General features: G+C 48.2%; 1 protein-coding gene across 1 annotated transcript; it reads right to left on the bottom strand.

Moving 5' to 3' along the window:
* Positions 1-13,230: 13,230 nt before the first annotated feature.
* On the bottom strand, positions 13,231-13,692 carry LOC147959300 (uncharacterized). Its single transcript, XM_087534457.1, has one exon. It carries the CDS (start codon positions 13,690-13,692, stop codon positions 13,231-13,233), a length of 462 nt encoding a protein of 153 aa, XP_087390583.1.
* Positions 13,693-27,380: the final 13,688 nt, after the last annotated feature.

Here is a 27,380-nt window from a genome sequence, read left to right as displayed (position 1 = left end):
CAATTCATCAATGTAATGTAGGCATGTATTCCGTATATAGTCATACGTGCTTATGGAAAAGAACTTGCATGACATCTTTTGTCCTACCCTCCCGTGGCAGCGGGGTCCTATTGGAAACTAAGGGATATTAAGGCCTCCTTTTAATAGAGAACCAGAACAAAACACTAGCACATAGTGAATACATGAACTCCTCAAACTATGGTCATCACCGGGAGTGGTCCCGATTATTGTCACTTCGGGGTTGCCGGATCATAACACATAGTAGGTGACTATAGACTTGCAAGATAGGATCAAGAACTCACATATATTCATGAAAACATAATAGGTTCAGATCTGAAATCATGGCACTCGGGCCCTAGTGACAAGCATTAAGTATAGCAAAGTCATAGCAACATCAATCTCAGAACATAATGGATACTAGGGATCAAACCCTAACAAAACTAACTCGATTACATGATAAATCTCATCCAACCCATCACCGTCCAGCAAGCCTACGATGGAATTACTCACGCACGGCGGTGAGCATCATGAAATTGGTGATGGAGGATGGTTGATGATGACGACGACGACGAATCCCCCTCTCCGGAGCCCCGAACGGACTCCAGATCAGCCCTCCCGAGAGGTTTTAGGGCTTGACGGTAGCTCCGTATCGTAAAATGCGATGATTTCTTCTCTTTGATTTTTTTCTCTCCGAAAGCAAATATATAGAGTTGGAGTTGGCGTCGGAGGGCATCCAGGGGGCCCACGAGGTAGGGGGCGCGCCCTAGGGGGGGCGCCCCCACCCTCGTGAGAAGGGTGTGGGCCCCCTAGTCTTCATCTTTGGTGAGGATTTTTTATTATTTTTTCTAAGATGTTCCATGGAGTTTCAGGTCATTCCGAGAATATTTGTTTTCTGCACATAAAACAACACCATGGTAATTCTGCTAAAAACAACGTCAGTCCGGGTTAGTTCCATTCAAATCATACAAGTCAGAGTCCAAAACAAGGGCAAAAGTGTTTGGAAAAGTAGATTCGACGGAGACGTATCAGATAACAGTCTGGATGACATCACACCGGACAGGCGCCAGGAGCAACAGAATGCCCATCAAAGGCTGGTTGCCACTGCGAGGAGTCTGAAAAAACAGAAGCAAAGGCTCAAGGCTGCGCAAGACACAGTCAAAATCAAATGGAGTGAAGTACTCAACACTGCAGCAAAGTACGGCAGTAATTGCCATACCAAGAGCTATCCGAAGCGAAAGTTGCTACCTGAATTTGATGAGGAGGCCTTAGATCCTCCGCACTTAAAAAATAAAACGGCCATCCGGTCAGATAGACGACCTCATGGCCAACATAAAGCGGCAAACGACGCCGCACATAAACCATTACGCGATCCGCATAAGGGCTCGCACCCAAAAGACGGCGCAACCAGATCCATCTATGGACCACGCAAGCGCGCTCCAACATACAATGCAACACAACAAATATCCAAACACAACGGTACACCCAAATACAGGGGTGCCGCACACCCCCATGCTTCACCGACGAGGTACTGGACCATGAATTTCCAGAGGGATTCAAACCCGTAAACATAGAGGCGTACGACGGAACAACGGACCCTGGGGTCTGGATTGAGGACTACATCCTCCATATCCATATGGCTCGAGGAGATGATCTCCACGCCATCAAGTACTTACCCCTCAAGCTCAAAGGGCCAGCTCGGCACTGGCTTAAAAGCCTCCCCGAAAATTCCATCGGAAGCTGGGAAGAGCTCGAAGACGCCTTTCGGGAAAATTTTCAAGGGACATATGTCCGACCACCGGATGCAGACGATTTAAGTCATATAACTCAACAGCCCGGTGAGTCAGCCCGAAAACTTTGGAACAAGTTCCTCACTAAAAAGAACCAAATAGTCGATTGTCCGAACGCCGAAGCCTTAGCAGCTTTCAAGCATAGCGTTCGAGACGAGTGGCTTGCCAGACACCTCGGTCAAGAAAAGCCGAGAACAATGGCAGCATTAACAAGCCTCATGACCCGTTTTTGCGCCGGCGAGGACAGTTGGTTAGCCCGATGCAGCACCAGCGACCCAAGTACATCCGAAGTCAGGGATGGGAATGGGAAATCACGACGCAGCAAGAATAAGCGCCGAAATAAAGAAGACATCCCAAAGAGCACGGCGGTAAACGCTGGATTTATAAGTTCTCGGCCAGGCCAGCAGAAGCCGCCCTCCAAAGGAAACAGAGACGGACTGTCCAGCCTAAACAAAATTCTGGACCAAATATGTCAGATCCATAGCACCCCTAATAAACCTACAAATCATACCCACAGAGAATGTTGGGTCTTCAAATAGTCTAGCAAGCTCAACGCCGAACACAAGGGGTAGGACACACCAAGTGAAGACGAGGACGAGCCTCGCAAGCAAAGCACAGGGGAACAGAAGAAATTCCCACCAGAAGTCAAAACAGTCAACATGTTACACGTGATAAAAGGGAGAAACAAAGTGGCACCTTTAGAGGAACATGCCCCAGGGCCTATCACCGCGGAGCTCCGCCACTGGTCGTCCCAGCCGATCACCTTCGACCATCGGGATTACTCGGCAAGTATCCGGCGTGCAGGATGGGCTGCCTTGGTATTAGATCCAATAATTGACGGATACCACTTCACCCGAGTCCTAATGGACGGCAGCAGCAGTTTAAATCTGATATATCAGGACACAGTCCGCAAAATGGGGATAGACCCAACAAAAATTTGCCGCAGCAATGCTACCTTTAAAGGAGTAACGCCAGGCCCGGAGGCTCACTATAGGGGCTCCCTGCTACTAGAGGTTATATTCGGCTTCCCCGATAACTTCCGTAGTGAAAATTTAACTTTCCACGTCGCTCTGTTCCAAAGTGGCTATCAAGCACTACTTGGACGCGAAGCTTTCGCTCGCTTTAACGCAATACCGCATTACGCTTCCCTCAAGCTCAAGATGCCCAGTCCACGCGACATCATTATAGTAAATGGAAATATTGAGCGCTCCTTGCGCGCCGAAGACGGCGCGGCCGCCTTGGCTGCCGCACACTAAACCGCCTCACCAACTCAAGCATTTGATAGGTCGTTAAGGCCACGGACATGGCTAGACGAGTCTGGCTCAGCTATATGTAATTATTACAGGTTTGATGGCTATACCCCTATTACAATACAAGGGGCTCAACGCGCGCACAAAAGTGGTAATAAGGCTCACCTTTACTCATTTTCAACTATATATTATTTATTTAGTATAACTTAACTTTTGCACGGCAACTTTTCAATTAAGTTCCTATCTTTTTCAGATGACCATCGTGCTACACTTGTCCAGGATACGGCACAACGGAGACACAGACGCGGATGTGGAGCAGAGACCCGTTCCAAGGATTCTTTGTAGATTAAGACCCTGTGTAAACCTTTTTTACTGTCTCTTGTTGATTTACATCCCTCGGATTCTCAGTACAACCGAGAAGGATGTTGACGTCTTGGCATGTGGCCACGCCAGAATAATGCACGTACCTGGACACCAGGGGCTCATTACAAAGGGTACTATTTAGACCCGGTTTACACCATAAAGACCGAATACCTTAGGGAGTGTTCGGCGTCGCGAGTTTGGCCTTATATGCATCATCTCTGAATCATGTCTTTGGTCAAATGTTGGGTTTGCCCGGCTCCTGTGTTTTGCTGCCTTACGTTCTGCTCTATCGGCTAAGGCGGCACCAGGAGAACTACTGCGATTATGCCCTGGTTCATCCGGACGAGCACCTCAGTAGAGAAAGCCGAAAACTGATTGTCATGATATAGCGTGAGACTGGTCAACCACTCGATGACTTATCGGAATCTTCGGGATTCCTCCGCATGAACGAAGGGTTGTTTCCCGGCCATGCATGTACGCACCCCGAATCCGGATGAGTGCGGAGCCACCAGGGGCTATATAGTAGCCCCACTATCAAACTCCTATGGCTAAGTGAAAGTGTTAAAGCATTATAGTCCGGTTGCCTAGTTCGCTGCACTATCACCTCCTTAATAGGACCAAGACGTTGGATTAAGTGTGAATACGCGTCTTCTGTGAACACCCCCGCATTATATGCGTGGGGGCTGAAGCCGATGACTGCAATCTTTCAGGTTATATACAAGTATACATAAACGGCCGCACAGGAGGCATCACAATACTTTTGGGCAAAAGTATAAATGCAGCCTTGATAAATTCAATAAAATGTTGTTTTTACAATGGGAATACATGTCACTCAAACATAACATTCTTCGAGCACTGGGCCTCTATCGAACGAGCGCCCTCAAGAACTTCTTCAAAATAGTGCTCGGCAGCCACTCGGCCTATGGCCGAACCCTACGCCGCGACAGTGGTGGCATCCATCTCCGCCCAGTATGTTTTGACACGGGTAAGGGCCATCCGCGAGCCTTCTATGCATGCCGACCTCTTCATCGCATTAATGCATGGCACCGCACCAAGGAACTGCCGCACCAAGCTAAAATAGCTGTTCGGCTTTGGCCTTTCCGGCCACAGATGATCCACGACAGACCTCATGGCGAGTCCGGACAATCTATTGAGTTCGGCCCATTCGGCAAGCTGATCAGTCAATGGAAGCGGACGCTCTGGAACATTAAATTGCGACCAAAACAACTTGTCCACTTCACGATCTGTTTGATCTCGGAAGTATTCGGCCGCATCGACAGCGCTCGCCGCCAAGTCCAGATATGCGTCGGCCGAACTCCACAGCCGATCCAGAGGGGCATACTGTGGATCGCCGAACTTCCTCCGCAGCATAAAGGGCTTCCCAGTCACAATATCCCCGGCTTCAGGCAGTTCCCCCTTCTTTGCTCTCATTGCAGAGCAGGTGTCTTTGGTTGCCATTGTGGCCTTTTCGAGGTCCATAGCTTTCGCCTGGCTTTCTTCTTCAAGAAACTGGCAGCGGTCGGCAGTGTCTTTTAACTTCACAGCCATTTTGGGCATTTTCTCTTTGCTCTCGCTATGCGCGGCCTTCTCGGCTCTCAACTCTTCGGCCGCCTTCAAAGCAGCTGCATTACTACTTCTTGCTTGCTCCTTGGCTCAGGCAAGCTCCGCCCGCAGGGCCTCCACGGTGGCAGCTCCATCTGCAGTCACAACATATTAAAGATACTGGCATCACACTGCTCTTACTATGTGACATTCACTATAAATATTACCTACCCTATGCCTCGTCAAGCCGCTTGTTAACAAGCTTGATGTCGACATCCGCCGCATCCAGTTGCCGCTTTAGTTCGGCAACCCCATCAGTCCGGCTAGCCACCGGAGCTTCAGACACCTGCACATAAAGGCGGTCTGGTTATTACTTGGGACTATGATCCTCCATTCGCCGCCGTTCTCGACGACAACCAGAGTCTCAGGGGCTACTATCTACATAGGGCACACCTAAAATGCGCGGTACTATCACAAATGTATATCATTTCACGTACCTCAAAGCCCGTCAGTAGAGTCCTCAAAGCCCGTCAGTAGAGTCATAAAGCTTCATGCAACCCATTTTTGGCAGACGAAATCCTTTCAATCACCGTACACATTGATGTACGGTGCTCTTCTGAGATAGTTGCTCGCTCTAGCAGACCCTTCAGTACATCCGATCGCATACCAGATGGTGCCGGACTCTTTTGATTGCTCTCTTCAAGAGCCGCATACTGAGGGCTTCGAATGAACATGGGATTACCTTCTGGCCTTGCCGGATCCGGAGAAACTCTCCATTATGACACTTCAAGGTCGCCCGCTTCTTGAGCCAGGGAGTCCGGGGGAGGCGTTTCACTCTCCATCATCTCCGGAAGAAGATCCCCCGAAGACGAGCTCTGCTGAGAAGGGCTCAGATCCGAACTGCAAGATAGATGCTTCGGTTATCTTCCTCAGAAGTAAGGTAGTATATCTTCACTATTAAGTTCTTTTTGATTACTTACATCTCGTTAGAGTGCTGATCCCCGCACGGACTTTGTGCGGAAAGAGCAACGTCCGAGGCGGGACCCTCTGGTGGAGTTTTCTTCTCCCGTTTGGAAACCTTGGTTTCCGGATCATCAGAGGTAGTCCTCTTCCTCCCCGGGGTGAGGGAATGTCAGATTCCTTCCCTTGGTTATCCTCCCTCGCGGAGGCGCTCGTTCCCTCAGTTGGAATAGGTAGTGTTGGGGGCCCGCTTTCGCCCTCTTTATTCCCCCCTTCATCTTCCTTTGAGGGCACCGGGCAAGGTGCTGGCTCGAGCATCTTTTCCAGCACCGGATTGTCCAAGCCTTCGGGAAGGGGGGCCGAACACCGGATCATCTTCACCTTTGTTATCCAGTCCTGGTCAAAAAGCAATTCTTCAGAATGATGTCATGATAAATGAAATAAAGTGTGTTCGGCTAGAGGATTACTTACTTGGGCCGCGGTGCGGTTGCTGCTCAGGCCCACGTCCTCAGAGGTGTCCGGACACTCTATTTGGGGCCCAAAGAACGACTTGTACATCTCCTCGTGCGTCAGGCCGAGGAAATTCTGAATAGCGGGGGTCCTTCTGGGTTGAATTCCCACAAGCGGAGGGGTCGACGTTTGCAAGGTTGGACTCGACGAACCAGCATAACTTGCACTACCATAATCAAACTGAAATCTCCCTCGAAGAGATCTCGGATGCGTCTCTGCAGTGTGGGCACATCCTTGGCTGGACCCCAGCTCAGCCCCCTGCTGATCCATGACATTAGTTGTGGTGGAGGGCCCGAGCAAAAGGTGGGGGAAGCTACCCACTTGGCACTTCTGGGAGCGGTGACGTAGAACCATTCTCGTTGCCATAATTCGGACACATCTGGAAAGGAACCCTTTGGCCATGGAGCTCCAGCGATCTTGCTTATTAATGCACCTCCGCACGCTGTGTACTGCCCCTCGACCGTCTTCGGCTTCACATCAAAGGTCTTGAGCCACAGGCCGAAGTGAGGGGTAATGCGGAGGAAGGCCTCACATACGACAATGAATGCCGAGATGTGGAGAAAGGAACCCGGGGCTAGATCGTGGAAATCAAGCCCGTAATAGAACATCAAACCCCTAACGAACAGAGTGAGGCCTAGCCCTCGGAGGAAGTGGGAGATGAACATGACTTCTTCATTGGGTTCAGGAGTAGGGACGACCTGCCCTCGGGCAGGCAGCTGATGCGAAACTTCGGCGGTCAAGTATCTTGCCTCCCTCAACTTCTTGATATCCTCTTCCGTGACGGAGGAGGGCATCCACCGGCCCTGGAGGCTGGATCCGGACATGATTGAAGGTCCGAAGCACCTGAACTGGGCTTTGGGTGTTAGAACTCGAGGCAGGGGAAGGATTCGATTGAGCATGGGAGGAAAAAAGTAAAAACCTTTCCCCTTTATAAAGAGGGTGAATATCAAGCGTCCTCCTCGTGGCCGTTTGGGACTTGCCTAAAATCTAGGAGTCCTAGGCACGGTTGGGTTACCCACACCCGTATTGATGAGATTCTCGTAATAAGGGGGACACAATCTCTGCTTTGACAAGACGTGTCAGGAAACTGCCTCGCGTTATGTGCAGGGCTAGTTAAAGAAAAATGGTTCGAATAATGACTGAGCCATGGCATGATGTCATGTTGCCAAAACGTGTCAGTAGATTAGATTTGTGGAAATATTATTCTCTCTACGGTGGTATGTGGAATGTATTTTGCAGGATCGGACACTATCCTTTTATCCAAACTCTTCTGTGGTGTATCCGGAGGAGGAACCCGCCTTGCAATGCCGAAGACAACACTGCGCGCCGGACTCATCGTCATTGAAGCCTGGTTCAGGGGCTACTGAGGGAGTCCTGGATTAGGGGGTCTCCGGACAGCCGGACTATATCCTTTGGCCAGACTGTTGGACTATGAAGATACAAGATTGAAGACTTCGTCCCGTGTCCGGATAGGACTCTACTTGGTGTGGAAGGCAAGCTAGGCAGTACGGATATGGATATCTCCTCCTTTGTAACTGACCTTGTGTAACCATAGCCCCTCTGGTGTCTATATAAACCGGAGGGATTTAGTCCGTAGGACAACATACAATCATACCATAGGCTAGCTTCTAGGGTTTAGCCTCTCCGATCTCGTGTTAGATCAACTCTTGTAATACTCATATCATCAAGAATAAATCAAGCAGGACGTAGGGTTTTACCTCCATCAAGAGGGCCCGAACCTGGGTGAAACATCGTGTCCCCTGCCTCCTGTTACCATCCGCCTTAGACGCACAATCCGGGACCCCCTACGCGAGATCCGCCGGTTTTGACACCGACACCCCCCCTTTCCTTCTCCTACTCCCTCTCCTTTCCCCCTTTCCCCCTCCGGAAGAAGGAAAAAAGGAGGTGGCAGAATCATACTAGGACTGGAGTCCTACTGGACTCCCCTCTCCCTGGCGCGCCCATTGTGGCCGGCCTCCTCCTCCCATCCTTTATATACGGGGGCAGGGGGGCATCCCAGAGCACAACAGTTGTTTCTTAGCCGTGTGCGGTGCCCCCCTCCATAGTTTACTCCTCCGGTCATAGCGTCGTAGTGCTTAGGCGAAGCCCTACGCGGATCACATCACTAACACCATCGCCACCCCGTCATGCTGATGGAACTCTCCCCGACCCTCTGCTAGATCAAGAGTTTGAGGGACGTCATCAAGCTGAACGTGTGCTGAACACGGAGGTGTTGTACGTTTAGTACTTGGGTCGGTTGGATCGTGAAGATGTTCGACTACATCAACCGCGTTAACATAACGCTTCCTCTTTCGGTTTACGAGGGTGCGTGGACACACTCTCCCCCTCTCGTTGTTATGCATCTCCTAGATAGATCTTGCGTGATCGTAGGAATTTTTTTGAAATTGCATGCTACGTTACCCAACAAATAGAGTTATGAACCCTAATCTTACAACTTGGAATTCCCTCCATACGACGATGTTGCGATGAATGGAAATGGAGATGGGTAAAGGAGAAGGAATGGATCTGTGACTATTCTTCTTCGGATGTCTTCTCCCTCTATTCTGGATGGTGTGGTGTCGGATCTGTGTCTTGGATGGTATGACTTCCTTCACGGAAGTTGTTCCTGTAGATGAGTTGGTGCTAGCGGCAACTGGTGGGAGCGGTGATATGAGTGTGTGCTAGTTTTCATTACCAGTGAAACTAGGGTTTATCCAATGACATGCTAGTTTTGGCCGATCCGATTCCCATGTCATTATCACTGGAACTATGGTTTTTCTTATGACATTCTAGTTTTCATCTATATGTTTGCCAGATTAATTTTGGTAGACCTATCTATGTCATTCATGCCTATGAGTAGATTCGAAATTATATGAATGGTAGCCATCACATTATTTTCAACAGAAGTCCATATCATCCTTGTCGCATAGGTTTCACAACACACATCTTGCATGACTCTCTCCATTCATCCCATGGCCAACGTGATTCGAAAAGCCCTCCCAAACTTTTGAAGGTGGAGCACCCTGAGACCCCCAAGGCCTTATGATGGACAAACGACCTTCCAATTTACCTTGCATTGTGCATCCCTTTTTTGTCTTTATCGGGCCAAAGAAATGCTCTCTTGATTTTGTTGATGTTAAGGAGCGAAGGGGGCTTTATTTTTGTACTTGACAATGATGGTGATCACATGGTGTTTTCTTGTTTTAGAAGGGAAAACATCACCTCATATATCGATTAAATAAAAAAGTAATTACAATTATTCATTACAGCCTTCGCCACGCAGGGTGGAACATTGTTAACAAGGACACCATATGACTATTACCAAAGCTAAACTACGCAGTCTAATGAGCCACCACGTTGGCTAATCAATTAGTCTTGGAGACTTTAAAATAGTTTGTAAACTTTGATATACTCACCGCTTCCTTTGTCAAATCGACCAGAGGGGCCTGTAAAAAATTTCATTTGCCAAGGCCGCAGCCACAAAAGCGCAGTCAGTCTCTAAAATAATGGGATTGTGGGTAGTGATACCTATACAAAGGCCGGCAAGGCAAGCTCGAAGTTCCGCTTCCTCCACACTTGTACAATGCCTAATAAAATCCCACGAGGAGATGATGACCTTTCCAAACGAGCCCCTGGCCACCATCCCGACACTTGCAGCGCTACCGCTCTCCACGAAGATTGCATCAACATTGACCTTGATATAATCAAAAGGTGGGTGGTTATTCCTTAATCCGTATAACACTCATTCACCTTTATTGTTGGAATCCACCTCATGACAAGAGTGACATGATGCAAAGGACGACCAACAATTAGCCACAAACCTAGCCGAGGCTGAAACAGATTCCTTTCCTTTACAAAATCAAGTCACCCCTCAAATGCCAAACTCAACTGGTCCAAAAGAAGTTGCAGCCAGTCGGCCTCAGTATACTGAAAATCCTCCTCCCTCGGTAAGTCCCATATCTCCCTCATAGTCATATGTAACGCATAGGCCTTTGGGAAAATGACGAGCATATCAAAAATACTTTCATCTTCCACTCCACAAATTAAAGCATGTGCTAGAGGTGGCTTGATGGCGCGATACACTATTTACCTTAAGTGCCAAACTACTGGTGGCGGCACGCTATGCGAAAATCTGAATCTTCCAAGAAACATTAGCCTTTCACATAATATCCCAAACTTTTCTTTCCCCAACACATCACCACTATATTGCCGCTCGTCTTCTTTACGGTCCCACTTAGCACAAGCTTGCATGAGCTTTTGACCGAGAACAAACTATTCTTCTTAAAGTGCCAAGCAATAAAATCACCATCCCCGATGACTCAAATGTAACTTTTAAATCTCCCCTGCATCATGAGGATAAAACAAGTGTCTAATCAAATTCTCATCCCATCTCCTTGGCTCAATCAAAGATCAGATCAGGCACCCACTTTATTCTGGTCCTATTCTTCTTAGCAATAATTTTAAGGCCAGAGGTGACAATTACCACTCCAAATATTAATAGTAGACCCATCAAACGCTCTCCAAATAACTTCGGATTTAAGCAATTCCAAACCATGCAAAATACAATGCCAATTAACCAGCGCCGAATGCGGACAGACGGTGTCAAGAATATGCCGTTAGGGATAATATTTTGCTCTCATCACCTTGGCACATAGCAAGCCTGGGCTAACCACTAACCTCCAAGCCTGCTTAGCCAGAAGAGCTTGGTTAGATAGTCGAACCCATGCCTTCCTCATTTTTAGGCCTTGTCAATTTGTCCCAAGACGATCACGATATTTTCTTGTTAAGAGCATTGCACACATGTTACTCGGACTTGCTCTCGAAGGTGAAAACCCATTATAGTTTCAGTTTCGATGCTTCGAGTCATCGGTTCCACAATTTCCTGGCACTCTGGTTTTCGATAGCTAATTGAATCCTTAATATGATAGCCTCCATTTCAGTTGTAGAAACATGAAGTGCATGCGGCACACACTCCTAGAAGCTTGCAGCCGCCAAGAACGTACGTCGGTCACCACATGAGAGGAGAGTGGCCCCGTCCACACCATCAACTGCTAGTCCAACTCCCCCTGTTGTGGTGGGACCCGCTGATACTTGATCGGACCATAGTTTCTTTTTTCGAGAGTACGCCAATGGCGTACCATAATTTTATAAAAGAGAGAATGTTAATTACAAGAGTGTCCTAGCATAGATGCGAACATCCACGTAGGCTCGAAACCACCTTACACCGTATGAAAATCAAAAGTCACTCTCTCACAAAGGGGTCTAGACCACCAACGCCAAGTCCTGCCTTACTCCACTCTTTGATATCATCTAGGGCTAACTCTACCAAGTGCCTCGCCGTCCGCTGCTGGTGTTGCCTATTGAAGACCCTAGCATTTATTGATTCCAGATCAGCCAAGTGGCGCCAATGACGAAGGAGTCGAAGCCTCGCCGTGCCTTGCCCGAGAATTTTGGTCTTTGGCTAAACCACCAGTTTTGGAATGTGCCTGTGTTGTTGGGGATGTCGACATTGATTTGTAGCCTGTCCTAGCACCCATGCCAAACCTCTCTAGCGTAGATGCACTGCCCAAGAATGTGATCCATGTTGTCCTCTCCCTGAAGGCAGAGGAAACGGGGTGAGGGCTTGTCCTGAAGCCCGTGTCTCGCACTACGGTCTGAGTTCCATAGACGGTACTTGGATGTCAACCATGCAAAGATCTTGAATTTAAGGGGTGCCCAACTCCTTCCAATGCACTCGTTTGTGGGAGATATCTCGAGGCCAGACGAATTCAGCTGGCCTGCCGACTAGTCCAGTAGCTACGGGCGTGTTTGGTTGCCGTTGTGAACAGTTCCTACATCACATACACTTCTTAACCCAGCCTGGTTGAGCAAAAATAGGCCCTAATACGCCATATACTAGTTGTTTGGTTGCCTGCATCTAGTGTCCCTGCATTAGGTAATACGGAAGTGCACTTTGTTTGGTTGCCTGCATTGGCCCGAGCGGCACATGAACACGGTGTTTGGTTGCATATGGCGTACATGTTGGGCTTACCTTGTACCCTAGTTGGTGAGCTTACCCACACCTAGCATACCAACGCCACATCACATCAATGGCGATGAACTGGGCGAAGATGATGAAGTTCTTCAGCTTTAGCCCAAACTGACGTTCCACCTTGACACCTCCAACCTTGCGACTGTCAGCACTGCTGTCGTGCTTTTGTACCCACTCGGAGTAAGCTTTTTCTGCTGCCTGCCTAGTCTTGAACCCACTATGGGTGATGTTGCTATACGATGCAACTTGTGCACTGGCTTCTTCCCATGGCCTATAAACCCCTGGGACCTTACCGATGAACGCGGCATACCACTTGCCCTAGCAATGCACAAGAGCAAGAGTTGAAGCAGCAAATCAATGGAGCACACAAGTAGAGCAAAGTAGCACACAAGTAGAGGAGTAAAGCATGCATGATCATACGGCATAGCAAGTTCTTCCTGGCACTGCCTTGGTGTTAACCTACCTCCACATCCAAAAAAGGGTGTCGTCCTACCACCGCAAGTTCACTATCAGCGTGAGGGGTTAGTATATACCACCTCACCAAAATATACAGACCATCAAATAGTTTTTGAGCCCTAACTACACAAAATGTAAAAAAGTGTGTCGTCCTACCACCGCAAGTTCACCATCAGCGTGAGGGGTTAGTATATACCACCTCATCAAAATATACAGACCATCAAATAGTTTTTGAGCCCTAACTACACAAAATGTACGTCGTCATTGTCATCGTCGCCGCCGCCACCGTCATCGCCGTTGGGGATCATGCACGCTCACAGGAAGCACTACTCTAGTAGTAGTGCTTGCCCAGCCAGCTCCTGAGCCACAACACCCTATGAGCGTCGGCCATGGCAACGAACCCAACACCCTGAGCCTTGTTGTCAAGCAGGTGGCTGAGAGCTGCCATGAGGGCCTCGTCGCTGAAGCCACCCTGGGTCATGACAGCGTCATACAGGTCAGGGTGGATGTCGAGGGGCTTGCACTCCCTGATGGCCGTTGCCAACTCCTTCACCGCCTCAGTCATGCTGCAAAAGACATTGATCTCCTCCTCTATCAGGCCTCCTCTCTTCCTCTTTCTATCATGGACGGGGTCAAATGGCTTGTCGAAGGGCTTCGCAGCGCGCTTGTCAGGGCCATCAAGGACCTCGACGTCTGGGGTCCCAAGGAAGTCTGGCATGGGAGAACCAAGAGGCTCCCCCGAGCCCATGGCATGCTTCCCAGTTGCCAGCCCGAAGGAGAAGATGTGCTGCATCTGGCTGTAGTTATGGATGGGTGTGTTGAGGAACTCAGCGTCCCTTGGGTGGTCCTAAGAATGAAACACAAATGTTGTTAGTTGCGATTAGTAGTAGGCAATGGTGGACAGTATGAAAAGGAAGAGGGCTGTGAGCTAACCGTGACATGGCCGGCGTAGTGCTCTGCCTCCAGAACTATGCATCAAGTGTTCTCATCCCATGAGGCGCCGCTAAGGTCTCTCAGCTTGGACCCTTGGATCCATCGACTTCTCCACTTCCTCAGGTGGTTGTACACCTGAGTGGCAGACACCTCTTGCCCACAGAACTCGAACACCTGCTTCGCAACGGTATTCAAGTGCACCTTCTTGAAGCCTTTGTCAGTCCTAACTCCACTAGAGATGAGCTCACACATTTTGTTCAGCACGAACGTGGACATGAACGGCTGTCACTTCATGTTCGACCTACCATCATTCTTTGCCTTTGCTACTCCTAGTTTGAGTGCAGCAGCAGCAACAATAGTTGGCTCAACGAGCACTACTGGCACATAGAGGGAATCAGACGCGAACACCTCTGAAGCAGGTGCCATCTCGGACATAGGATGCGAGTCCTCGACAAACGATGAAGTAAACTGGCTGTCGGACATGACAAGGGCCGGACTAAGATCTTGCATCTGCATGGTCATGTCCTACAATCGTAGCATGCATTGACAGTAAACGTAGCACACAACATACCAGACAATCCATGAAAGCAGAAGCATACATGTACATGGTTCATCACTATCATAATAAGCACATGCTTCATCGCTATCATATCAAGCACACCGGACAATCTATGAGCAGGACCATACATCTACAACAAACAACATGCTATAAATGGACCATCAATACCTATAAATTACAGATCTAAGCATGATTCAACACAAGCACAAGGTTCAACTTCAAACTCTACTACTAATCTAGCCTACCACATGCTTGAACATCTAGCCCTATCACAAATTGCAACCGCGGCATAGCAATCAACCATATCAGCTCACAGATCAGACCACTAATCAACCATGCATTTAGATCAAACCCTAGCTGCAGCTCAGATCTAGCTAGAAGGAACAGAGAGAAAGGGGGATTGAACTCACAGAGGTCATGGCTGCAGCTTGAGGACGAGGGGGGGCGATCGTGAAAGATCAACGCCGGTCGGTGAAGGAGCGCCGACACCGTGGACCGCCGGCCGATGAAGATGCGCTGCTTACCTTCTCGTCGGTGCCGATGCGCGTCGACGGGAAAGGTCGAACGAACGGAGAATGGTGGCGGGAGTTGGGGCGGTGAGGGAGGGGCTAAATAGGGGTGGACTCGGCGGGAGGTGAGCCGAAATCCTCCCGCCGATTTTTTGGTGGCGCGGGCGAGCTCGCACCATCTCCCCTGCTCGCACGAGGGGAGAAGCGCGTCGCCCTCCCCTGCCTCGCCCGAGCCAGGCTCGCGAGCTACTGCCAATTCAAACGTTTTCCTTGGGCCTGGCCTAGACGTGCTTTAAATTCCGTGCGATACGGGTCGTACAGTGAACGCAGGCAACTAAACAGATCATTTTCTTCCCGCGCAGACCAAACTAAGCCTAGTGCGGACAACCAAACACGCCCAACACTACCGGACCACAGTTTCACGCTTGGTTCCCAGAATTGGCGGCCCGGTGCCCGGGACGCCAGCCGCCGGATGGATCGGTTTTCACATCCCGTCACATGCATCGTACATACACATTTGGCTGCTTCCTAGCTGAGAGAATTTCCTACGGATCTGGGCACATGTGCCGTGCCATCGTGTGATCCTGTGGACACACGCAAAAACTGTGCAAACCGACACCAAAATAAGCCGAGTCTGTCTCGTCTACACCCGGGACAAGGTGCAACAGCAATGCCCAAGCTCTGAATATGTTTGGCCAAACTACGCATCAATTTTCATGAATTTGGTGCTCTGATCGAGCAGCTATGCTAATCATTGTAGGCGCCACCTAAAAGTCAATCTGGTCTTCGCCAACACTATACGCCGAAAAGGAAAACACTTTGAATATTTGTGGGCAAGGGAGCCGCACATGGCTCTCCAACTGTTTCGTCGCCGGCAGGCTGAATCATTTCAGGCGACGAGTGGGGTTCAGTCCGTCTGCCGTGGCCAGTTAGTTGCTTATTTTTTTAGTATACTAATCCATACGGTTAAGCGCAGCGATGGCGAGAATAATTGCAAGCGTCGATCACGAGTTGACCGGTGATGGTTGGGGCTCGAGGCCGAAAATGTGCGAGCATGATCGACGCAGAGGAATGCGCGGCACGATGGGCTCGCCTTCGCGCGTCGCGCGCACGATCTCGCTCCGCCGTTGTTTTGTTTTGAAAATGTTACAACCCGGCCGGTCGCCTAAGATATTTGGTCGACGGGCAATGCGTCAAAGTCTGCAGTCGGCGAGAAAAATACGTGGATACATGTCGCTGGTTTCGGAACGCAGAGGTGCTCGTGCTCGTCGAGTCGCCGGTTCGCCACGCGTTAGGGTTCCACGGGTCCCCGTGCTGTACGCGTACAATTGGCAAGCAAACAATTGAGGCATCTTGGATTGGAGTTTTGATTTGATTGGTTCTTGTCATGTTGCAATTGGGAGGCCAGTCAGGCGAAGCTAAGCTAAGCTAGTTCATGTCCAGCCTGGCCTGGACAGGGACGGGACTACATGGAGGTAATGGGTGCATGGAACGGATGCGTATGAGACCAAGCAAAAGGTTGCGTAGAGGAGATGGGGAGGGATACAACACAGCACACACTCACCTGGCTCCTTCTTAAAAGAGATAGGCAGTCATCGCACTATCTACTTGATTATGATATGAATTTGGATCTAACGGATAATGCAAATCGAAAAATCACGCCCGACTATAAATAAAAGTGAAAGTTTAGTACGAACTGGTAGAGCGAGAGCAGTTAGCTTAGAAGTAAAAGAAAAAAGGCGCCTACCCAGTGGTAAGTTAGGTCATTCTTTTCTGGCTATCAGAAAAGGGTATGATCGAGGGTCCCATAAGTCAAAGGGAAGGTGCTCCCCCAACCTACTACCCTCTCAGAGATTCTACGGTTTTCCCCAACTTAAGCGCCTAGAGGAGTCGGCAAATGGGTTGCAGGATCCGGCCGGGTCGAAGAAGAAGGGAAAACTTTGTTTTCGCCACTCCAGCATTTGCCCACTTTACTTATGCCACTCTAGAATTTGTTATTGCACTTTTGACACTCTTAGTTTTTTTAGAATACTTCACAATTGCCATTCCATGGCAAAAACAAAATTTTCATGGTGGCAATCATGATACATTATCAAAAGCTGAGAGTGGCAAAAGTGAAATGAATTTCTTTTTTTTTACCATGAGATTAAAATTGTGATGTATTGTCAAAAGTTAAGAGTGATAAAAGTGAGATGTCAAATTCTAGGGCGGCACAAGCAAAGTGGGGCAAAAGTTAGAGTGGCAAAAACAAAGTTTTTTCAAATAAAAAGCCATGGAGGAAGCGTCGACGGTGTCGTATATTGCATCCCGGATGCCTACACTCTAAGAAGCGGCCCAAAATCATGGAAAGTATCCAACATCGTGATCTCCAACTTCAGAGTCATCACGAGCAACCAAGACATCACCTTCATGAAGGGGGCGACGGATGCCGCTGTCGCTCGGTCTGCATCGTCATCCGATCCAGGGAACCGGATCTTGGGTTCCCTAGGTGCTTGAAGCGGGTCACGGATGAAAGGCCATGGTAGCGCCTCCAAGAAGGGACGACACACGCAGGTTTCACCGTTGCTAGCACCGACAGGCCGATCAACAATCTCACCACAGGCTTTGACCAAACAACCCCGAATGTTGCCGAATCAGAATTTGAAGACGGGGAAATTGTATCGATGGCTGGAACCGCCACTTCCAGAAGGAGAGTTACATCCATCACTGAACAAGAAGGTGATATGGGTGTGGCCGAACGTACCACCACCTACGACAACCATCATCGCCAACCCCGCTACAGGTACCCGAGCCGCCACGAATCGCCACATGCCATATCTGGGCATAGGAGGACCAGATTTGCCGCCAGTAGCAGCATAGGCAGCCTGAGAGGAGAAGCATGCCCGGGCTGAGCCACGAGGAGGAGGAGTTGGCAGGGGCCCCGGAGGTCAGGGTGGCGCGCTAGAGATGTAGCACGACGAGGAGACGCACCGCACTGGGAAGTCGCTGGTGATGGTGGTGGGGAAGCGAGGAGGACATAGCCGGCGGAGCCGACGCCAGGATGGAGGAAGGCCGCCACGGGAGCCGTGGGAGGACGTGGCCAGAAGAGCCTACGGGTGTCGCTGCCACGGATCTATGATGCTAGAGATGGAGCGTGCTCCGTCACGCAAGGAAGTCAGTAGCCGGACAGGGGATGTGCCACCAATCTCTAGGCCACCGCAACATCGAGATGGGAGCCGAAGGGACTTGAGCAATATGGGAGGGAGATCATGCCACCGCTGCCACAACATGGGCTTCGCCCGAAGGTGGCCTCTAGCAGCGGTGAGGGGAGGAGATAGTGTTGGGAAACGTAGCAGGCAATTTCAAAAATTTCCTACGCTCACGCAAGATCTATCTAGGAGATGCATAGAAATGAGTGGGGGAGAGTGTGTCCACGTACCCTCGTAGACCAAAAGTGGAAGCGTTTAACAACACGGTTGATGTAATTGAACTTCTTCTCGTTCCGACCGATCAAGCACCGAACGTACGGCACCTCCGAGTTATGCACACGTTCAGCTCGATGACATCCCTCGAACTCTTGATCCAACAAAGTATCAATGGAGAGTTTCATCAGCATGATGGCGTGGTGATGGTGATGGTGAAGTAATCCACGCAGGGCTTCGCCTAAGCACTATAATATGACCAGAGGCATAAACTATGGAGGGGGGGGGGGCGCCGCACACGGCTAACAGATCATTGTTGTGTGTTCTAGGCGCCCCCCTCATATATATAGGTGGGAGGGAGAGGGGCAGCCAAGGGGGCGCCCAAGTAGGAGGAATCCTACTTGGGGCCCTAATCCTATTCGCCCCCACTTACCATAATTCTCAGAGGGGAAAGGAAGGAGGAGGGAGGAGGGAAGGAAGGGGGAGGTCGAATCCCTCCCCTTCCTTTCTCCCTTCTCCTCTATCATTCCCCTTTATTTTGGCCTACATGGGGGGGCTGGTCTGTCCCCTTCTTGGCCCATTAAGGCCCATGTAGTTGCTGGGGGGGGGGGGATGCCCGGAACCCCTTCCGGTGATTCCTTATGTACCGGGTTGTTGGGGAACGTAGTAATTTCAAAAAATTTCCTAAGCACACACAAGATCATGGTGATGCATAGCAACGAGAGGGGAGAGTGTGATCTACGTACCCTTGTAGACCGACAGTGGAAGCGTTAGCACAACGCGGTTGATGTAGTCGTACGTCTTCACGGCCCGACCAATCAAGCACCGAAACTACGGCACCTCCGAGTTCTAGCACACGTTCAGCTCGATGACGATCTCCGGACTCCGATCAAGCAAAGTGTCGGGGAAGAGTTCCGTCAGCATGACGGTGTGGTGATGATCTTGATGTACTACCGTCGCAGGGCTTTGCCTAAGCACCGCTACAATATTATCGAGGACTATGGTGGAAGGGGGCACCGCACACGGTTAAGAATATGATCACGTGGATCAACTTGTGTGTCTAGGGGTGCCCGCTGCCCCGTATATAAAGGATCAAAGGGGGGGGGGGTGCGGCCGGCCAGGAGGAGGGCGCGCCAGGAGGAGTCCTACTCCCACCGGGAGTAGGATTCCCCCCCTTTCCTAGTTGGAATAGGATTCGGGAGGGGGAAAGAGGAGAGAGAGAAGGAAGGGGGGGCGCCGCCCCCCTCTCCTTATCCTATTCGGACTAGGGGGGAGGGGCGCGCGGCCCAGCCCTGGCCACCTCTCCTCTCTTCCACTAAAGCCCACTAAGGCCCAAATACCTCCCGGGGGGTTCCGGTAACCTCCCGGTACTCCGGTAAAATCCCGATTTCACCTGGAACACTTCCGATATCCAAATATAGGCTTCCAATATATCAATCTTTATGTCTCGACCATTTCGAGACTCCTCGTCATGTCCGTGATCACATCCGGGACTCCGAACAAACTTCGGTACATCAAAATGCATAAACTCATAATATAACTGTCATCGAAACCTTAAGCGTGCGGACCCTACGGGTTCGAGAACAATGTAGACATGACCGAGACACGTCTCCGGTCAATAACCAATAGCGGAACCTGGATGCTCATATTGGCTCCTACATATTCTACGAAGATCTTTTATCGGTCAGACCGCATAACAACATACGTTGTTCCCTTTGTCATCGGTATGTTACTTGCCCGAGATTTGATCGTCGGTATCTCAATACCTAGTTCAATCTCGTTACCGGCAAGTCTCTTTACTCGTTCCGTAATACATCATCTCACAACTAACTCATTAGTTGCAATGCTTGCAAGGCTTATGTGATGTGCATTACCGAGAGGGCCCAGAGATACCTCTCCGACAATCGGAGTGACAAATCCTAATCTCGAAATACGCCAACCCAACATGTACCTTTGGAGACACCTGTAGAGCACCTTTATAATCACCCAGTTATGTTGTGACGTTTGGTAGCACACAAAGTGTTCCTCCGGCAAATGGGAGTTGCATAATCTCATAGTCATAGGAACATGCATAAGTCATGAAGAAAGCAATAGCAACATACTAAACGATCGGGTGCTAAGCTAATGGAATGGGTCATGTCAATCAGATCATTCACCTAATGATGTGATCCCGTTAATCAAATAACAACTCTTTGTCCATGGTTAGGAAACATAACCATCTTTGATTAACGAGCTAGTCAAGTAGAGGCATACTAGTGACACTCTGTTTGTCTATGTATTCACACATGTATTATGTTTCCGGTTAATACAATTCTAGCATGAATAATAAACATTTATCATGATATAAGGAAATAAATAATAACTTTATTATTGCGTCTAGGGCATATTTCCTTCAGTCTCCCACTTGCACTAGAGTCAATAATCTAGATTACACAGTAATGATTCTAACACCCATGGAGCCTTGGTGCTGATCATGTTTTGCTCGTGGAAGAGGCTTAGTCAACGGGTCTGCTACATTCAGATCCGTATGTATCTTGCAAATCTCTATGTCTCCCACCTGGACTAGATCCCGGATGGAATTGAAGCGTCTCTTGATGTGCTTGGTTCTCTTGTGAAATCTGGATTCCTTTGCCAAGGAAATTGCACCAGTATTGTCACAAAAGATTTTCATTGGACCCGATGCACTAGGTATGACACCTAGATCGGATATAAACTCCTTCATCCAGACTCCTTCATTTGCTGCTTCCGAAGCAGCTATGTATTCCGCTTCACACGTAGATCCCGCCATGACGCTTTGTTTAGAACTGCACCAACTGATAGCTCCACCGTTTAATGTAAACACGTATCCGATTTGCGATTTAGAATCGTCCGGATCAGTGTCAAAGCTCGCATCAACGTAACCATTTACGATGAGCTCTTTGTCACCTCCATAAACAAGAAACATATCCTTAGTCCTTTTCAGGTATTTCAGGATGTTCTTGACCGCTGTCCAGTGATCCACTCCTGGATTACTTTGGTACCTCCCTGCTAGACTTATAGCAAGGCACACATCAGGTCTGGTACACAGCATTGCATACATGATAGAGCCTATGGCTGAAGCATAGGGAATGCCTTTCATTTTCTCTCTATCTTCTGCAGTGGTCGGGCATTGAGTCTTACTCAACTTCACACCTTGTAACACAGGCAAGAACCCTTTCTTTGCTTGATCCATTTTGAACTTCTTCAAAACTTTGTCAAGGTATGTGCTTTGTGAAAGTCCAATTAAGCGTCTTGATCAATCTCTATAGATCTTAATGCCTAATATGTAAGCAGCTTCACCGAGGTCTTTCATTGAAAAACTCTTATTCAAGTATCCCTTTATGCTATCCAGAAATTCTATATCATTTCCAATTAGTAATATGTCATCCACATATAATATCAGAAATTCTACAAAGCTCCCACTCACTTTCTTGTAAATACAGGCTTCTCCAAAAGTCTGTATAAAACCAAATGCTTTGATCACACTATCAAAGCGTTTATTCCAACTCCGAGAGGCTTGCACCAGTCCATAAATGGATCGCTGGAGCTTGCACACTTTGTTAGCTCCCTTTGGATCGACAAAACCTTCTGGTTGCATCATATACAACTCTTCTTCCAGAAATCCATTCAGGAATGCAGTTTTGACATCCATCTGCCAAATTTCATAATCATAAAATGCGGCAATTGCTAACATGATTCGGACAGACTTAAGCATCGCTACGGGTGAGAAGGTCTCATCGTAGTCAATCCCTTGAACTTGCCGAAAACCTTTTGCGACAAGTCGAGCTTTGTAGACAGTAATATTACCGTCAGCGTCAGTCTTCTTCTTGAAGATCCATTTATTCTCAATTGCTTGCCGATCATTGGGCAAGTCAACCAAAGTCCATACTTTGTTCTCATACATGGATCCCATCTCAGATTTCATGGCTTCAAGCCATTTTGCGGAATCTGGGCTCACCATCGCTTCTTCATAGTTCGTAGGTTCATCATGATCTAGTAGCATGACTTCCAGAACAGGATTACCGTACCACTCTGGCACGGATCTCACTCTGGTTGATCTACAAGGTTCAGTAGTATCTTGTTCTCAAGTTTCATGATCATTATCATTAGCTTCCTCACTAATTGGTGTAGGTGTCGAAGAAACAGGTTTCTGTGATGTACTACTTTCCAATAAGGGAGTAGGTACAGTTACCTCGTCAAGTTCTACTTTCCTCCCACTCACTTCTTTCGAGAGAAACTCCTTCTCCAGAAAGTTTCCGAATTTGGCAACAAAAGTCTTGCCTTCGGATCTGTGATAGAAGGTGTATCCAATAGTTTCCTTTGGATATCCTATGAAGACACATTTCTCCGATTTGGGTTTGAGCTTATCAGGTTGAAGCTTTTTCACATAAGCATCGCAGCCCCAAACTTTCAGAAATGACAACTTTGGTTTCTTGCCAAACCACATTTCATAAGGCGTCGTCTCAACGGATTTTGATGGTGCCCTATTTAACGTGAATGCGGCCGTCTCTAGAGCGTATCCCCAAAACGATAGCGGTAAATCAGTAAGAGACATCATAGATCGCACCATATCTAGTAAAGTACGATTACGACGTTCGGATACACCATTACGCTGTGGTGTTTCGGGTGGCGTGAGTTGCGAAACTATTCCACATTGTTTCAAATGTACACCAAACTCATAACTCAAATATTCTCCTCCACGATCAGATCATAGGAATTTTATTTTCTTGTTACGATGATTTTCAACTTCACTCTGAAATTCTTTGAACTTTTCAAACGTTTCAGACTTGTGTTTCATTAAGTAGATATACCCATATCTGCTTAAGTCATCTGTGAAGGTGAGAAAATAACGATATCCGCCACGAGCCTCAACATTCATCGGACCACATACATCTGTATGTATGATTTCCAACAAATCTGTTGCTCTCTCCATAGTACCGGAGAACGGTGTTTTTGTCATCTTACCCATAAGGCACGGTTCGCAAGTACCAAGTAATTCATAATCAAGTGGTTCCAAAAGCCCATCAGTATGGAGTTTCTTCATGCGCTTTATACCGATATGACCCAAACGGCAGTGCCACAAATAAGTTGCACTATCATTATCAACTCTGCATCTTTTGGCTTCAACACTATGAATATGTGTGTCACTACTATCGATATTTAATAAGAATAGACCACTCTTTAAGGGTGCATGACCATAAAAGATATTACTCATGTAAATAGAACAACCATTATTCTCTGATTTAAATGAATAACCGTCTCGCATCAAACAAGATCCAGATATAATGTTCATGCTTAACGTTGGCACCAAATAACAATTATTTAGGTCTAATACTAATCCCGAAGGTAGATGTAGAGGTAGCGTGCCGACTGCAATCACATCGACTTTGGAACCATTTCCCACGCGCATCGTCACCTCGTCCTTAGCCAATCTTCGCTTAATCCGTAGTCCCTGTTTCGAGTTGCAAATATTAGCAACAGAACCAGTATCAAATACCCAGGTGCTACTGCGAGCATTAGTAAGGTACACATCAATAACATGTATATCACATATACCTTTGTTCACCTTGCCATCCTTCTTATCCGCCAAATACTTGGGGCAGTTCCGCTTCCAGTGACCAGTCTGCTTGCAGTAGAAGCACTCAGTTTCAGGCTTAGGTCTAGGTTTGGGTTTCTTCTCTTGAGTAGCAACTTGCTTGCTGTTCTTTTTGAAGTTCCCCTTCTTCTTCCCTTTGCCCTTTTTCTTGAAACTAGTGGTCTTGTTGACCATCAACACTTGATGCTCCTTCTTGATTTCTACCTCCGCAGCTTTCAGCATTGCGAAGAGCTCGGGAATAGTCTTATTCATCCCTTGCATATTATAGTTCATCACGAAGCTCTTGTAGCTTGGTGGCAGTGATTGGAGAATTCTATCAATGACGCAATCATCTGGAAGATTAACTCCCAATTGAATCAAGTTATTATTATACCCAGACATTTTGAGTATATGCTCACTGACAGAACTGTTCTCCTCCATCTTGCAGCTATAGAACTTATTGGAGACTTCATATCTCTCAATCCGGGCATTTGCTTGAAATATTAACTTCAACTCCTGGAACATCTCATATGCTCCATGACGTTCAAAACGTCGTTGAAGTCCCGATTCTAAGCCGTAAAGCATGGCACACTGAACTATCGAGTAGTCATTAGCTTTGCTCTGCCAGACGTTCATAACATCTGGTGTTGCTCCAGCAGTAGGCCTGGCACCCAGCGGTGCTTCCAGGACGTAATTCTTCTGTGCAACAATGAGGATAATCCTCAAGTTATGGACCCAGTCCGTGTAATTGCTACCATCATCTTTCAACTTTGCTTTCTCAAGGAACGCATTAAAATTCAATGGAACAACAGCACGGGCCATCTATCTACAATCAAACATAAATAAGTAAGATACTATCAGGTACTAAGTTCATGATAAATTTAGGTTCAATTAATCATATTACTTAAAGAACTCCCACTTAGATAGACATCCCTCTAATCCTCTAAGTGATTACGTGATCCAAATCAACTAAACCATGTCCGATCATCACGTGAGATGGAGTAGTTTCATTGATGAACATCACTATGTTGATCATATCTACTATATGATTCACGCTCGACCTTTCGGTCTCCGTGTTCCGAGGCCATATCTGTATATGCTTGGCTCGTCAAGTATAACCTGAGTATTCCGCGTGTGCAACTGTTTTGCACCCGTAGTATTTGAACGTAGATCCTATCACACCCGATCATCACGTGGTGTCTCAGCACGAAGAACTTTCGCAACGGTGCAAACTCAGGGAGAACACTTCTTGATAATTAGTGAGAGATCATCTTATAATGCTACCGTCAATCAAAGCAAGATAAGATGCATAAAAGATAAACATCACATGCAATCAATATAAGTGATATGATATGGCCATCATCATCTTGTGCTTGTGATCTCCATCTTCGAAGCACCGTCGTGATCACCATCATCACCGGCGCGACACCTTGATCTCCATCGTAGCATCGTTGTCGTCTCGCCAATCTTATTCTTCCACGACTATCACTACCGCTTAGTGATAAAGCAAAGCATTACAGCGCGATTGCATTGCATACAATAAAGCGACAACCATATGGCTCCTCCCAGTTGCCGATAACTCGGTTACAAAACATGATCATCTCATACAATAAAATTTAGCATCATGTCTTGACCATATCACATCACAACATGCCCTGCAAAAACAAGTTAGACGTCCTCTACTTTGTTGTTGCAAGTTTTACGTGGCTGCTACGGGCTTAAGCAAGAACCAATCTTACCTACGCATCAAAACCACAACGATGGTTTGTCAAGTTGGTGCTGTTTTAACCTTCACAAGGACCGGGCGTAGCCACACTCAGTTCAACTAAAGTTGGAGAAACTGTCACCCGCTAGCAACCTTTGTGCAAAGCACGTCGGGAGAACCGGTCTCGCGTAAGCGTACGCGTAATGATGGTCCGGGTCGCTTCGTCCAACAATACCGCCGAACCAAAGTATGACATGCTGGTAAGCAGTATGACTTATATCGCCCACAACTCACTTGTGTTCTACTCGTGCATATAACATCAACACATAAAACCTAGGCTCGGATGCCACTGTTGGGGAACGTAGTAATTTCAAAAAAATTCCTACGCACACACAAGATCATGGTGATGCATAGCAACGAGAGGGGAGAGTGTGATCTACGTACCCTTGTAGACCGACAGCGGAAGCATTAGCACAACGCGGTTGATGTAGTCGTACATCTTCACGGCCCGACCGATCAAGCACCGAAACTACGGCACCTCCGAGTTCTAGCACACGTTCAGCTCGATGACGATCCCCGGACTCCGATCCAGCAAAGTGTCGGGGAAGAGTTCCGTCAGCACGACGGCGTGGTGACGATCTTGATGTACTACCGTCGCAGGGCTTCGCCAAAGCACCGCTACAATATTATCGAGGACTATGGTGGAAGGGGGCACCGCAGACGGTTAAGAATATGATCACGTGGATCAACTTGTGTGTCTAGGGGTGCCCCCTGCCCCCGTATATAAAGGATCAAAGGGGGGGGTGCGGCCGGCCAGGAGGAGGGCGCGCCAGGAGGAGTCCTACTCCCACCGGGAGTAGGATTCCCCCCCTTTCCTAGTTGGAATAGGATTCGGGAGGGGGAAAGAGGAGAGAGAGAAGGAAGGGGGGGCGCCGCCCCCCTCTCCTTATCCTATTCGGACTAGGGGGCGAGGGGCGTGCGGCCCAGCCCTGGCCACCTCTCCTCTCTTCCACTAAAGCCCACTAAGGCCCAAATACCTCCCGGGGGGTTCCGGTAACCTCCCGGTACTCCGGTAAAATCCCGATTTCACCCGGAACACTTCCGATATCCAAATATAGGCTTCCAATATATCAATCTTTATGTCTCGACCATTTCGAAACTCCTCGTCATGTCCGTGATCACATCCGGGACTCCGAACAAACTTCGGTACATCAAAATGCATAAACACATAATATAACTGTCATCGAAACCTTAAGCGTGCGGACCCTACGGGTTCGAGAACAATGTAGACATGACCGAGACACGTCTCCAGTCAATAACCAATAGCGGAACCTGGATGCTCATATTGGCTCCTACATATTCTACGAAGATCTTTTATCGGTCAGACCGCATAACAACATACGTTGTTCCCTTTGTCATCGGTATGTTACTTGCCCGAGATTCGATCGTCGGTATCTCAATACCTAGTTCAATCTCGTTACCGGCAAGTCTCTTTACCTGTTCCGTAATACATCATCTCACAACTAACTCATTAGTTGCAATGCTTGCAAGGCTTATGTGATGTGCATTACCGAGAGGGCTCAGAGATACCTCTCTAACAATCGAAGTGACAAATCCTAATCTCGAAATACGCCAACCCAACATGTACCTTTGGAGACACCTGTAGAGCACCTTTATAATCACCCAGTTACGTTGTGACGTTTGGTAGCACACAAAGTGTTCCTCCGGCAAACGGGAGTTGCATAATCTCATAGTCATAGGAACATGTATAAGTCATGAAG

The sequence above is a fragment of the Triticum urartu genome, chromosome 7A (genome assembly GCF_056163025.1).
Source record: "Triticum urartu cultivar PI428250 chromosome 7A, HENAU_Tu73, whole genome shotgun sequence".
In the NCBI taxonomy this organism is placed as follows: Eukaryota; Viridiplantae; Streptophyta; class Magnoliopsida; order Poales; family Poaceae; genus Triticum; species Triticum urartu.
This window is presented reverse-complemented; position numbering and strand designations above follow the sequence as displayed.